At 36.4% G+C, this 16099-nt stretch overlaps 1 protein-coding gene across 1 annotated transcript; it reads left to right on the top strand.

The window, feature by feature from the left end:
* The first annotated feature begins 4865 nt into the window (after nt 1–4865).
* Nucleotides 4866–15210, top strand: SELENOT (selenoprotein T). The gene is made up of 6 exons (XM_070945083.1): nt 4866–5103; nt 10388–10498; nt 11034–11160; nt 12710–12797; nt 13743–13895; nt 14395–15210. The coding sequence occupies exons 1-5, from the start codon at nt 4967–4969 to the stop codon at nt 13865–13867; spliced, it is 588 nt and encodes a 195-aa protein (XP_070801184.1). The 5' UTR covers nt 4866–4966; the 3' UTR covers nt 13868–13895; nt 14395–15210.
* Nucleotides 15211–16099: the final 889 nt, after the last annotated feature.

The following is a 16099-nucleotide window of genomic DNA, read 5'->3' as shown; positions in this document are numbered from 1 at the left end:
GCATTTGTGCAACTATAATATAAACTGCTCTGCTCTGTAATTCTAAGGAGTGGGTTTGCCACAGAGCCACACTAGAGCAGCAACTGAGAAACAATGTCTCTTGGCTTTTATTCCCCTTAGTTCACAAAAATGGGTTATGACCAAATGTACTGATTGCTCAAACTGGAAATTACCCATGAGTGATTTTCAAATGAATGCAAAACCAGAACTGCAGTTCTGTTAGTGGTTTGGACAGTTTTAGGAGGCGGTTTGTGGTTATGTATACAATGTAGACTCCATCAAGTTAAGAACAGAATAAGAACTGTGGAAATATTTATGCATTTGTGCAACTATAATATAAACTGCTCTGTTCTCGTTTTCCATTCTCACTCGGCAGTTAGCCCTGATAGAAAATTATCCCAAAAATAAAATATATCACTCTTGAGACCTAAAGCAAAGATCCTTCACTGCAGCACTGCTATGATTGGCTGATCTTTTTCACAATTTTGAAAGCCAAAGAGTTATCATATATCTTTGCTTAGCATGCACAGAACATAAAGCAATAAGGCCACACCATCTATTCACAAAGCAGAAAAAGGAAGAAAAAAGCAGAAAAAGATCATTATAACCAGCAATAGAAGAAATTCTAGCTTATCAAAAAAGTATACTGAAAATTTATTTCTGAGAAAATATATTTAGAATTGCACTGACATTTGTAGTATTTTTTCCATAGCAGTTTTAAGACAATACTCTGAAAATATTAAAATTTCTTATGGCTCATGAGATATAAAGATTACTGGCAACTTTTGATCAAACATAGTAATTTGTAGGAATAAGAATTCTGTGTCTTTATCAAAACTTTATATTTTATGTCTTACAAATTCCATGAGACTTGTAATATTGTTAGTGTAATCATTTGTGGAATTTAATTAATCATCTATATAAATCTTAGGTAAGAGGGTGAAAAAATCCTTCTTAGTCTAATCTAAGGAATTAGTCTAATCTTAGGTAAGAGGGTGAAAAATCCTTAGTCTAGTCTAAGGATTTCTACCTAGCTTCTGAACCTAGTTAAGGTTAGTCAGTTATTCCTTGACCTACGGCTATCATTGAGCCTGGAATTAGGGTTTTAAGTCATGATGGTCATTAAGTGCATCACCACATGGCTACACACAATTTTATGATCTTATTATTAAATTAGATCTGCTTATTAAATGAATGCAGTGGTTATTAAGTGAATGTGGCAGTCACTAAGTAAGCCCATTTTAGTTAAAGCCATCTTCTGGCAAAAAATGAAAACCGTGGTCACATGATTGTGGACATTGCAAAGAGATGTAAATGTGGGCTGATTACCAAGCATCCAAAATGTGATCAGGTGACTATGGGGATTGGCTGTTGGAACTTCAAAACTGGTTGTTAATAATGCTGGGGATATTAACAGATATTGTTATAACTTTGAATGGTTGAAACGTGACCAATTGCAAGTCAAAGACTACCTATGATTAGAAGGTTTATCATACTGTTTTTTCTTAATTCTGATGAAAAATATTGTAAACATCAGCTCTCATTGATGGTCTTTTGAGCCTGACAGAGAGGAAATGAATGGAATGAAAAAATAATCCATGTAAATATTCTCCATTATAAAATGATTAGCCCATATTGTGCCAATGCAGTCTACCTTTATTTACTTATTTGAATTTAATAGCCACACAACTCTTCTATTTTCATTTTTCCCATTTGCAGAGCTCAATAGATAAACTTAGATAAACATCTCCATTTTCCTGCATGTGAGGTCAATTTCTTTGGGTGCTGCAGCTTCTACTGCAGTACCCATATATATTCCTAGTTCCAGCAAGAAATGATATGGAAGGAAAATTGTGATTCAAAAATACAGTGTGGACAGTTTGATGTCCTCATTGGTTACTCTTATTTTTATGTTTAATAACAGACTGGTACCTTGGAGTGACACCCAGGAGGATCATTATTTTTGAAGCCGGATTCCTTGGAGACTAATTATGCAACTGCGTTACTTACGATGAATCCAGAAGATCACAGTAAGGATTTTTTTTCTTATGGCTGAGATTTTCTAGAAAAATGTGCTTTTAAAAATCTAGAATTTTTCTGAGGAAAAAAGACATCTGCTAGTACATTGTAGCACAGCCTACCCTTTAGGTGTGTAGAGATCAGGATAACTACCAGATTGCAGCATTAGAGTTGCAACAGAACTTCATCTAAAAGAAAATGTACCTGTGATACTAATCAGAGCTTCAGCTTTCTATTTTGAAAAAACATATTTTTAGTCCTCCATGTGGCAGCCAGATGTCTAAGCTCAGAAGTATCTGAATAGTCTCTGAATTTTTGAGTAAGTTACACAGCTAAACCCTACAAACTGCACTTTCTAAAATAAAACAAGATGCATTGTCAAATCTACAATATTAGCCATTATTTGGTCTGATATAAATGTTGAAATAACAATGTCCTTAAAAGATGAACAATAATTCATTTTAAACTTATTTTTGGTAAGAGATCATTCATATAGAAATAAAAAAAGCAACATGCTCTCTTTGCCCCTATCCAGAAGAAATATTCCTTTCTGTCAGAAGAGAATTGACCTGGCTCCATATTTTGTTCAGAGAAGAATTGTTTCACTCTTTCCTATTAGAAATAATGCTGGTAAGAACTTGGTGGAAATTATGTTATGTCTCAAATTAAAGTGAATGACAGCACAATTACTGGGCTTAATCTTTGAGAACAGATCTGGGAGTTTTGCTATCTAAAAATTGAGATAGAAATGCTTTACTCATACTAAATTTTAAATAGCCAATTTAAAATTTATCTAGGCTTCACTGCTAGATATAAGTTTGTTCCACTTTTTATATGGCATGGACAAATTAACAGTCTTCAATTAGCAAAAGTGTTAGGCATAACCTTAGAATTAACCTTAATTGCATTTTATCAACCAATGCAGTCTTAGTCCAAATTTCATTAATGACCATATAATTCCAATTCAATCATTTCCTCCAAGGAAAGATTGAAAGCAAATGAGGTCCAGGCAGAAGAAGAACATCATGGCTTCAAAATCTAAGGGACTGGCTTGGACAAAACTCAACAACACATTTTTGTGTGGCTGTCAATAAAAATAAGATCGCCAACATGATCGCCAACGTCCGATGATGGATATGGCACAAGAAGAAGAATCATTTTAGGGGCAGGAAGAGACATCTCTTTGAGAAAAGGATGTTTTCTTAGGGTGCCTAAATGTACTGTCAGTCTTGCTGTAACAGTGTTACATATAAAATAAACATAAACTGCTACTCTCAGTAGTTTAAAAACAGAAATAGCCATTCTCTTTCTAGTCAGGGATTCTTTGGTAGCATAATTCTTCAAAAGAATATCAAATTCCACCAAGCCTTAACTTTCAAGTTTTGGAATATGGAATAATATTCTCTTCACTTCAGAAATAGTATTATGTCAGCCATACCAACCTGAGCAGGTATAGTTTTGTTTCCAAGGAAACTTCAGTGACTAAAATGTGGCAGCTATTAATTTCTCAGCCCAAAATATTATTTTAAATAAAAGAAAATAAAATTGGAAACTGACGGTTTTTTTAAAAAAAATAGCGCTAGTTTTGTTGCTCTGAAATTCAGGTACCCCAAGTTGGTGTGGAGCTGAAGTCCTGATCCTTGAATTTGGGAGAGAAAAACATTTTTACCTTTGCAAAGGGACTTTTTTACCCACCCAAAAATATGAATCACTAAGTAATTCAAGAAAAGCAAAAAGCATTTATTAAGGGAGATCAAATCTTTATATAGGATATAAATATAGGGTGCAGAAATAAATGATACATTCAGTATATGATATGTGGGAAAGCAATTGATCAGATGTGATTAAATGTGAGAACTGAACAATGGAAAACACTGATTCTAAAAGTGGCAAATTTATGGGTTACATTAGAACTCCTTTTTCCCAGCTGAGCTTGTAACTTTCTTAAAATTTGCAAGGGTGTTCAAGGACATTCAGAAAAAGCTCCCTCTCCTGCTGAAAAGACTAGTTATTGCCCATAAAAGAAATGGTTTTTTGGCTTGTAAGAAAAACATTGTTTCCTGAATTTCAAAAGGTGGCATGGATGCCATACCAAAATGCTAATATTATTACCTTTATTAAAATGCTAACAATGAAGCCTAAAAGTCCAGGTAACAACATATTGTGTATAGTTTATTTCAAATAAGCCTCTGGGGTGCACCCCACATTAAAAAAAAAATTAAATGAAAACTCCCAGCTTTGTTGCGGGGGGGGGGGGGGGTGTCTTCTATCACACACATATTTGGACCAGGATGTTTTTGGGGCAGCCCATTCTTAACCATTGCAAATTCTCCCCCAGCAATCCCCTTCTGAGAACACCCACAACATGACCCCACATTTCCAACACACCTAAAAGCCCTCGCCAGTTCGCCTCTCGATAGTTCAACCATCTCTGCCCCTCGCGGCAGGTGGGGTCTTCCCATCTCGCCCTCCCCGTGTAAAGGGTGACCTCCAACCAACGTGCAAAGCAGCCATGAATTTACACCTCCTGCTTTTTATACAACGACGACTGTCACAATACCATATCTGAGGCAGGCACGGGGGGGGTATTCATTTCCGTTGCAACTACAGCAGAGAGGGACATCCTGCAACCGCGTATTTTGACCGCCCCTCAGGCGATGGCGAAGATCTCCTACGACCTACAACCCTCCCTGAGCGATATCAGCGGCCGGTCGTTCATTCCCCGCTCCTGAGGAGGAGTGGGGGGCGGGGGGGGGGAGGAGGGCGGCGGTTGGAGCAGCCTTTCCCTTTGGGCTCGCGATAGGTACATTCCGGCGCAGGCGCATTACAACGCCGGCTCGCGTGACCTGACCGCTGTCGGCTGAGCGGGGAAGCTTTCCATACCCGGGCCCAGAGGGTCGGCGGGTGGTGGGAAGCCATTCTGGGTCCAGAGGGCAGCGGGAGCAAGATGAAGCCGATCCTGGCGCTGCTGTTGCTGGTGGCGGTGGCCTTGAGCGGCGCTGGGGCTCAGCCGGGCGGTCTACCGCCTGGGAAGAAACTACGCATGGCCTATGCCACCGGGCCGTTGCTCAAGTTCCAGATCTGGTGAGTGCGGTGCGGAGGCCTGTTGCGTTGCCCGCTGCTTCCCGACCGTAAACCGGAGCCAAATTCAGCCTCCAGCCCGTCGTCGACGGCGCCGCTTCCTCATTTCCGAGCTCTCGGGAGTTAAGGAAGCGGCGGAGCGGAGGATGGTGGGGCAAAGCGCGGGCGCCAGGCTGGCGTGTGTGGAAGCGGCAAGAAATGTCACGACGGGAACCGACCCAAGTGGAAGCGCCGGATTGGGGAAGGGGGGAGAGTGTGTGTGTGTGTGGGGGGGGGGGAAGAATCGTGGTAGATAGGATGTGGGCCGGCCGATCCTGAAGCTCTGGGAGTTGCGGGGAAGGGAGGTGGAGAGATTGTGGCGCCTGAAGAGAAGTGGAGGAGGCGATGACCGGCATGCAAAGTTCTGCATGGCTCCTTTCTAGGGAAACCGGCTGGGGCTTGCTGGCTTCGGTGTTGGGTTGCAGCTAATATTAAGAACAACAGCAAGGAGATAGTCTGAGTAGGCAGGATAGAGTGGAGATGCAGGCAGTTGTAAGGCTAGAAGAATACAGTATTGTAATACTCAAAGCTTTGTCTTTCTCTCTCCCCCCCCCCAAATAATTATTGGCAGTGATGGGATTCAAATAATTTAACAACCGGTTCTCTGCCCTAATGATTTCTTCCAACAACCAGTTTGCAAAATTGCTCAGAAAGTTAACAACCGGTTCTCCCGAAGTGGTGCCAACTGGCTGAATCCCACCCCTGATTATTGGCAAAGCAAACTCTCCTTCCCACCCAAGGCAAACTTGCCACATCCATAGTTTGCATATTAAACAGGCAAGACCCAGTTTTTAAATGATCTCATTAGCCTTTCATTTACATTTCTGTAGGTTACTGAGTGCATTTATTTTGAAATTATGCTAAATGAGGTGTGTGAAGTGAGGTTGGAATTCGATCAGATAAATGATCTGGTAATATATGATAAATGATAAATGGACGACTAGTTAAGGATTGGAAGGCCTTAAAAGTCGGAGGGGTAACTTTAAGTGGTTAACAGCAAAACATGAGCTGGTGTTTTCTGTTGCAGAGTTGGGAACAGTACAGGTAGTCCTCAATTTGCAACCATTCATTTAGTCTCCGAAGTTATAACGGCACTGAAAAAAGGGATTTATGATTTTTCATACTTGCAGCTGTTGCAATGTCCCAGTGGTCACACATCAAACTTCAGAGTCTTGACAAGTGGCATGTATTTATAATGGTTGCAGTGTCCCGAGATCATATGATCTTCTTTTACACCGTTCTGACAAGCAAAGTCAGTAGGGAACCCAAATTCGCGTAACAACCGCGTCAGTAACTTAACAACCTTAATTCACTTAACTGTGGAAAGAAAGGTCATAAAATGGGGCAAAACTCATTTAACTGTCTTGCTTAGGAACATAAATTTTGGGCTCAATTGTAATTGTAAGTTTAAGATTACTTGTAATATATAGTGCTGGAAAGTATTCATTAGTATGGACTTTATGCCTTAAACCTTTTTTGTTTCATATTGCTTGCCTTCATCTTTTCCTTAGCACACCTGACATTTAATACATTAAAATAGTATTTTCCCACTTATTCTGATGCTGTCCCAGGACATCTTCAAGGTGTATATAAACGGTCAGATTGTTAAATGTTGTTACCCCTCTTGTTGGAGGTTACTCTGGGCACTGGGAATACAGCAGGATAGGATTTGGCAGTGGGACAGCAGAATCATGCCAGTGTAATTTTCATCCAGCTTGGAGGTAGATGAGTACATGTAGTCTTTGACACAACAGTTCATTTAGTGACCATTCGAAACTACAATGGCAAAAGGGAAAAAAGTGATTTATGACCATTTTTCACACTTATGACTGTTGCAGCATCCTCATGGTCATATGTTTTACATTCGGATGTTTGACAATTGGTTCATATTTGTGATGGTTGCAGTGTCCCAGAGTCATATGATCACCTTTTGTGATCTTCTGACAAGCAAAGTCAATAGGAAACCCAGATTAAGTTAACAAATGTGGCAAGAAAGAGCATAAAATGGGGCAAAACTCACTTTACAAATTCCTCATTTAGTAACATAAATTTTGGGTTCAATTGTAGTCATAAGTCTTATTGCTTAACGCATTGTAAGCCGCCCTGAGTCTCCGGAGAAGGGCGGCATATAAATCGAACCAATAAATAAATAAATAAATAGATAGATAGATAGATAGATAGATAGATAGATAGATAGATAGATAGATAGAGGACTACATGTAATATAACTTGACAGTTTAAAAATGCCTATAGTATTGTTACATACTAAGTGAATTTCTTTGATTGGAGTGAGGATGAGGGATGTAGGAATTCAGAAATTGTAGAGAAAAGGACATGGTTATCTTTAATCTGGTAATGTGTATGTTGTGACTTTACAGTGAAAAAAGCAGTTAACTTGGGATAGTAGAAATATTTGTAGGTGGTTCCGCTCATCTTTTTATGTTTTCCTAGCTGCCACCCCCTCCCCCAAATTTATAAAAAAAACAAGATATCTTAATTTTGCTCAGTGATTAAATCAGTATAAAGGAACAGACTATTAGAAGTGAGGCAATAAAGTACAGGTTATTCAATCTCATATCTGTCATAAGATTCGTTGTTCATTTAGGGAACAACTTTTGCACTAACTCTCAAAGTAAACCTGTAGCAGTGCAGACTCCTGGAGCTTACTCCTGAATTAATATGCATGGAATTGATAAAGCAATTGAATAATTCTAAAAAGCTGACTGAGAATTCTTGTCAGTAAACATATTTAACATTTAATTCCATTCCATTTATATGTAGTGTTTTTTCCTGGAATTGTATGCCAGAGGCTGCCTAGATTTGCTAAACTACAGGTTTGAAGACACTGAGCCAGGAGAGCCAATTGTCATGGGTGCTAGAGATTTTATCCTCCTGATATTGCTGGATTAAACGTTCCTTGGCGCTATTCTAAGAATTTTTTAGCAATCAGTTTTACCAAAATATTTCTAAAATAGCACAATTTTTATCATTGTTAAGGGTGAACATGGACTGACAATATATCATTTAAAATTTCAAGTCATCTACAACATCATACACAGGGGTGGGTTCTAAATTTTTTTACTACCGGTTCTGTGGGCGTGGCTTATTTTGTGGGTGTGGCTTGGAGGTCATGTGACTAGGTGGGCGTGGCTAGCTGGTCATAGTCATTTCTGGAAGGTCCTCGCACTTACGACCCAACTCATTTGTTTGCTTTTAACACTGATCAGCTGTAGGACGGCCCTTTGAAGCCCCGCGGCAAGAGTTTAAACAGTTTTTTTCCCTCTAGTCATCAGCTGGGACTCAGGAGTCAGCAATAGATTGGGGGTGGGACCAAATAAAAGGTAAGAATAACATGGGGGGATGGGAGGGCGGGGGGAATAACCGGTTCGGTGATGTCATATCGTCACCACTACTGGCTCGGCCGAACCAGACCGAACCGGGAGGAACCCACCACTGATCATACATGTACATACTTTTGGAAATGAGACTTCAACATTATAAATTACAAGTCTGAAACTAAACAAGCTAGATCTCTGCTTAAATTTGATTAGAGATTATTGTGATTTTGAAATTTGAGGATAGTTCAGTTTTTGTTCTGCCCTAAGTATCTTTTGATTCTTTCCTTAATTATTTATCTTTTCTTTTTTCCTATGAAGCTTTCAGAATTAAGAATATTTGTGCCTATTTCTTGCTATTTTTAAACAAGTATTGTTATGTCTCTGATGAATCAGTGTTGCATCAGCATAACAAAACACATAGGAATTAAAGTAGGAAAACAGGAGATACAATAATTTTAAAAAACAATTTCACATTAGTCTTTTAAGGTTTTTATTTTTAAAGCAGCTATTTAATAAAGTTTATAAATAAATAATGTTATATAAAATTCCTCAATCATTAAGCTCAGGAACAGTATTGTAAATTAGATTTTCATAGCACTAAATAAGTCTATGCACTCTAGTTAAAATTAATTTTATTAAAATTTGTTGAAAAAAGTTAATCTCCATGAGAGCAACTGACTTTCAAAAACTGACTTTCAACATTATGAAAATCAATATGGTATCTATCCAGTTCTTGAATTAGACTGCTTGGTCATAATATCCTTAGTGTATGATGAAGACTTTTGGAAGGAGTCATTTGAGCAAAAGAAATGGATTTTTTGTTTTATGCTAATTATTGGATCACAAAGACTGGTTTATAACCAAAGCTGCTGTTCTGATTTTTCCAATTGTTTCTTATCATGATACTACATGATTGTTGTACATTCAAATATAATATAGAAACTGATTACTGAAAGGCTTTGTAACAAATTGTAATGTAAAACACTATGGAAGCAACAAAGTAATAATTTTATGTTACAAATGGTATTGCAGAAAAAAATTGCAATCTTGTTTAATTGCTACTCTATTCTATTCTATTCTATTCTATTCTATTCTATTCTATTCTATTCTATTCTATTCTATTCTATTCATTTTTGCTAATATTTTAAAGGTCAGAGCATACTGGGTGGGATTACAGTTAGCCATAGTTTTGTATAGTGTGTATCTACATGCAGTATGGTAAATAAAAATACAGTATAAACTAATTTATTGGTTAGATTTATATGCCGCCCTTCTCCGGAGACTCAGGGCGGCTTACAATGCGTTAAGCAATAGCCTTCATACTTTTGTATATACCTGCTTAGTAGGGCTTTTGCCCCCCCCCCAAGCAGTGTTCTTTTTTTTATACAAAGCTTATTGCCCCCACAATCCGGGTCCTCATTTTACCTACCTCGAAAGGATAAAAGGCTGAGTCAACCTTGAGCCTGGGGAGATTTGAACTTGCAGTAATTGCAGGCAGTTGGCACTAGTTAACAGCACATTAGTCTGCTGCGCCACCAAGGCTCTTAATGTCATAATAAAACCATAAAATATCAGTATTAGACATCAGTATTAGATATTTTCTAATATAATCGGGGGAAATGTTTCTACAACCTCAGTATATATCTATATATCAAGCATTTTTCTATACAAAATCACTGGTGTAAGGTGAGAACTTCCAGCAATTATTAACTAGTAAAACACTTTTTGGGGGTATTAGTTCTTGTTTTTTCTCAGGTGGCTATTGCCAGTATTTCTAATTATCTGACTTAGAGTTCTAGAGAAAGAGCTTTTTCCATACCATTGAATTCATCAGGTAGGGAAGGGAGGGTTGTGTGTGTATATGTTTGTATAAATAACAGTACTAATTGTGATAAAATATTTCTGTGCAGTGTTTCCTGAGGATACAGGCGGGTGTTTGAAGAGTACATGCGGGTTATTAGCCAGCGGTACCCAGACATCCGCATTGAAGGGGAAAACTATCTTCCCCAACCTATATATAGGTAAGTTAGTTCTGAGTTAAAATATGCTAAATAATTTACCTCAGGACAGTCAAACTCACGGCCTGCAGGCCGGATGCGTCATGCACTGGCCACGCCCATGCCCGGTTTAGCAAAGGGGAAAATAGTCCCGATACGTCACGTGATGCCGCCATGACGACACAAGTTTGACACCCCTGATTTACCTGAATGGATTGGGGATATCAAGTTCTGTAATGTTACGAAATCTCAGAAGCAATATTTGATTGCATTCTGATTTAGTTTTGATGACTGTGTACAATAATAATAATGTAACAGTCTGAAAAGTAACAAAATATAAGCAAACAGCTAAGTTCAGAGAACACCAAAGACTCAATTTTTTAAGAATAATATTTAGCCGTTGTTAATGCTCTTTAAAGTTTATGTGCAGCTTTTCAGATACATGGTAAAGCAAAATCCACTGGAGTTCACATTGGCATGGCATAACTTTTGTTTCTTTAGATTAGTTAAATTTATTTTATCCTACTCTGGTAATTAACTTATCTTTTTTTTCTACTAGACATATAGCATCTTTCTTGTCAGTCTTCAAACTAGTGCTAATAGGCTTCATTATTGTTGGCAAGGATCCCTTTGCTTTATTTGGCATGCAAACTCCAAGTGTCTGGCAGTGGGGACAAGAAAATAAGGTACTATTTCTTAATAGCATTTTATTTTTTAATTGTACTAGAAGCAGATTTTATACTGTGTTTACTTAATTGAGCCACATTACATGAGTATCCTCTTACTCATAACATTCGAAACGGAATGTTCTTTAAAAACATTACAAGCATAGTAATACAACTAAAACATTTCATTTAGGAATGAAAAAAAATCTTGGCTCATAAAGAGATTATTTTTGGCTGCAAGTAAGATTTGTGTGTGTGTGTGTGTGTGTGTGTATGTATGTATGTGTATATGTATATGTATACATACATACGGTATGCCTTTGTGTTAGCTCTTAACTCTTGGGACTGCTTTGACAAGTCCCTGTTTTTTGGCAATATTTTTTGGAAGTGGCTTACCATTGTTTTCTTCCTAGGGCTGAGAGAGTCACTGACTGACCCAATGCCACTCAGCTGGCTTTGTGCCTAAAACAGGACTAGACTCCTGGCTTCTGGTCTCGTGCCTTTAACTATCACAGCAAATTGGTTCTCACATGGGCATGATAATGTTTGGTCCTTTTAAATTCCACAAATAATACATTTTTCTTTTGATTGTTATAAGTAGTTTGGAGAGTCCATTGGAGTTTGACGGATAATAAATTTAAATAAGTTAATAATCACAACAAAACAGCACTACTATCTAGTTGATATAAGAGTGTTTAAAATTCTATTTAACATCTTCAAAATTAGAATTTGTGAAACACTTTAAAATAAGTAACTGAATGAAGAATGGGTTGAAGTTTAATAACTTGACCCACTTTCTTTGAGGAAAGTGTATTTTTAAAGTGCTTTTATAATGTTTGACTAAAAAATTTTCAGAGCCATCTTGGTAAGAGTTGTATCATCTCATTCTTGAATAATACTAAACAAATACTCATTAGGTATTATTAGAGTTGAAGCAGAATATTAATAAGCAGATTGTGAAACTATAAGTTTTTTAATGGAGCTTAATGGAGACACACACACACACACACACACACACACACAGCATTTATATATTGCATTTCTTAGGTTTATTTATTTATTTATTTATTTTTCAAATTTATATACCGCCCTTCTCCCGAAGGACTCAGGGCAGTGTACAGCCAAAGTAAAAACATAAATACAAACATTAAAACCAATTTAAAAAGACATATATATGTTTGGCCCCAAAATTAAAAGAACAATAACAAAGCTATTAAAAACATTTTAAAAAGTGTTAAGCCAGCCCGGCTTGCTGAAAAAGAAAGGTCTTTAGGGCACGGTGGAAGGCACCGAGGCCTTGAATTCTTCGTATCTCTGGGGGCAAAAATAACTTCTAGGTTATCTTTCTGTTAAAATTTGATGTTGCCAGTGTTATTCATAAATCTATTTTTTTCTAAGTCTAAATGACTTTTGTAATATAAAAATAGCAAATCAGTAAAACCTATTAAAAATAATAAAGAAGTATGCATAACAGATATTGCTATCAATTTAATTGGGGAATTCACAGATATGTTACATAACTCTTAAATATATTGTGTGATTTAATAACTATGATAAATGCTCTTTTTAGGTATATGCTTGTATGATGGTTTTCTTCCTGAGCAACATGATTGAGAACCAGTGTATGTCAACAGGTGCATTTGAAATAACTTTAAATGGTAAGTTTTCAATAATTGTTTGTCTTCCATTAAGTTTAAAATGGACTTTATGTATCCATATAAGACACAGATTGGAGTCAAACTTGATTTGAAGGCACTTTATTTGTTAAGAATTTTATCAATATATAAATGCCATTTGATCAGACATAGGTTTTCTACAGATAAAAAAGAACCTTTTTGGATCTGAGCCCTAAACTTTCACAAAACTAAGATTATTTTACTTTTTTTATTACATTTGTATTCTAACACAGTAAAAATAATGTTAGTTATGGTCTTCTTTAGATTAGTAAGGTCATTTCATTTGAGTTTAGAGAGTAGCCAGTTTGTGTTTCTCATTTTGGAAATTCCCAAATAAGATAAGGGAATAGGAGGTTTTTTTCATGCATGTATTTTGTAATGAACTAGTGTTTTAAAAATGGCAGTGTGTTTTCAAGAGCCTGCTAAATTTGGCTGAGAATTTATGTCTTACTGTTTGATGTTACAAAAAAACTGAAATGAAATCAGAACATGAATAAATATTGGTTTTCCTTTCCAAAACTTTACATTAATAACCGTGTTAACTTTCTTACTCTCAATGTTTTGAATCATTAACAAAAGAAGGAACTATTTGAATTTGTAGTCTTCAGATACTCACTGATGTCCCAAAATCTTCATGAATGATATACTTAGCTACAGAGTAATTAGAACAACAATACTGATGGTTTTACATGTGTGTTGTCTCTTCCAGGCTTACTGAGAATAAATTTTGTTTGTAGTATTGCAACGTTTATATTTTCTGTGGATTTTTCAGCATTCTTGCTTGGTTTAGAAGGAACCAGAATATTCTGACCTTTTTCATTTCAAAAGCTTGTATCCATAGATTGCATAAGTATTTTGAATGTAGGTAGCTATAAAAGCTGTTCCTTCACCTTATATATTTTACCCTTTTTTCCCTATGCTTTTTAGATGTCCCAGTATGGTCTAAGCTGGAGTCTGGGCATCTTCCTTCCATGCAGCAACTTGTTCAAATTCTTGATAATGAAATGAAACTCAATGTGCATATGGAGCAAATGCCACATCATAGATCATAGCCCCATTCATCAGTACTGAAAACTTCTTGTAAGTTTTTTAAATGGTTCATTTGTTTGGGGATGTGTGTGTATATCATACAAGTATTTAATATTAGTTAAAGTATTTAGCTGTCTGACAGTTAGACATAGATCTTTCCTTTCCGACCATATTCTGTACTTATCTAAGCTATTTAAGCAATGAAGTAGAGCAGGGATCCCCAACCCCAGGCTGCAGACTGGCACTGGTCCGCAGCCCACCAGGAACCTGTCTGTGCAAGCGAGTAAAGCCCCATCCATGCATGCATGAGATCTAGGCAATGCATGAAACCACACCTCCCAGTCTCCATAAAAACCACCCTCTATGGAGTTGTGCTCTGGTGCCCAAAAGGTTGGGGGACGCTGAAGTAGAGTCTGCTTACAGAGAAATCCTACTTTTGGGGGGATTTTAATCCTTTTTTTATTGAATATTTTTGTGTTGAGATTTTCTTTGAGTTTACTTTATGAGGCTATCTTGTAACTTGTTCTGTTTTTATTTATTCTGCTTTCAGACATTAAGTGATACTTTCCAAAGGCAACATGAATGAAATAAATGAAGGTCTGTACTGAAGACAGAAAGCTGTTGGTACAGACTGGATGATCTACTTGTCTTCATGTTGTACCTTCTGAAAATCTTAATGCAAGATCCCTTTCAGTGCTGGTATGTGTCCAAGAACTGCACATTCAAGGAGTGCAATAATACTGTATAGTTTTTTTAAAAGTAATTTAGCCAGTTCAGTTTTAGAAAAAAAAGCAGGTATTAACTTGATTACAAGTTTTTGCTTTTGATTAGATCCAGACTAAGTTGCATTTTAGACCTATTAAATTTAGTGTGGATTAAATGCAACCAGTGGAGTCTTGATCTAACTCTTTATATTCATGTCTATTAAGGTGGCAAAATTAGTTAATATTCTAATATTTTCCCTGAGAAAAAGTCATTTGCTTTATGTGGCCTTTATAGAATATTTGTGGTTTAAAATCAATCTTGAGAAGTACTGGCTGTCTTTTAAACTGGTTTGGATAATTGATGGCTGCCGAACAATACTGATTTGGTTATGTAAGTTTTGTATATTTTCAGAGTATATTGCTGAGTGAATGGTGCATTGTAAAACTAAATTATATAAACAAATTATATGCAGAGTTACTTACCTTCTACGTCATGACTTCAAAAGACCAAGTGATGTTCAGATTACCTCAACAATTTCAAGTCTCTTTCCTGGCCCAAATTGTACGATCAAGTAGTCGGCCTTTATGCTGTCATAAATATGAACTAAGTAAACTAATTTAAATAAAAAAAATTTCATTTACTGTGAGTAAATCAGCTTAAATCACCTGATAAACTTATCTGAATAATATATTGAAGAAAGAAGCAAAAGCAATTTCATATACATTATGGATCTCCCTTACATAATCTTTAGCATTCCTCAAAACTCATAAATCCAAAAGACGATCCCATTTTCTTAAAGGATAATATTTTTAGACCAGACATTGAAAAACAAACATTATTTTTGAACTATGTGAACTTCTAATTTTAATTCATTGAAGAAAAGGTTTTCATTGAGTAAGTTTATTTCCAACAAAATGTACTCTGGCTCCAGCCACAATTCTTTCAAATGTGCTGCAGCCGCTATTGGTTCCCATGTTATTGTTTTGAGTAACAAATGGTCAAATACATTTGTAGTAACAAAAAAAAGGTTAAAAATGTAGAAAAAAGGGTTGTACTTTCTATTTATAATGTCCTCCATGTATATAAACAGTTTTGGATTCAGAAAGCATATAATCATACATGGATTTAAGATTAATTTGATTTGCTAAATTGTGAATTTGCATAGCTTCTTCTATGGGTTTAAGGTTCTTTTGAATTCTCATTTGGAGATGTTTTAAGACTGAAATTCTTCTAGAATAGCACAAAAAGAAAAAAAACAGTATACCGGTAATTCTATGATAGTATCTTTCTAAGGCCAACTTAAGATCTAAAATTTGGATATTTTGATCTTCTGAATTCTTTGTTTAATAAGCTAATAAAGGAAGAAATAAAAATATGCTAATTTCAGGCTGTTTAAAGTCCTAGTAATAATCATCTACAAATGTAACATCTACAAAGCCAAATTTTCCTTGAGTTGAACTTAATATATCAATGGTATTTTTTCCGCAACTATACTGAAATGGTTTGCCATTGTGTATTTTGGGGCTTGTTTGTGACTTTCTTGGCCTTTC

Source organism: Pituophis catenifer, unplaced genomic scaffold (assembly GCF_029215685.1).
Source record: "Pituophis catenifer annectens isolate HBS135680 unplaced genomic scaffold, rPitCat1.0.hap2 SCAF_6, whole genome shotgun sequence".
NCBI classification, from domain to species: domain Eukaryota; kingdom Metazoa; phylum Chordata; class Lepidosauria; order Squamata; family Colubridae; genus Pituophis; species Pituophis catenifer.
The sequence above is the reverse complement of the archived record's forward strand: the minus strand, read 5'-3'. Positions and strand labels throughout refer to the sequence as shown.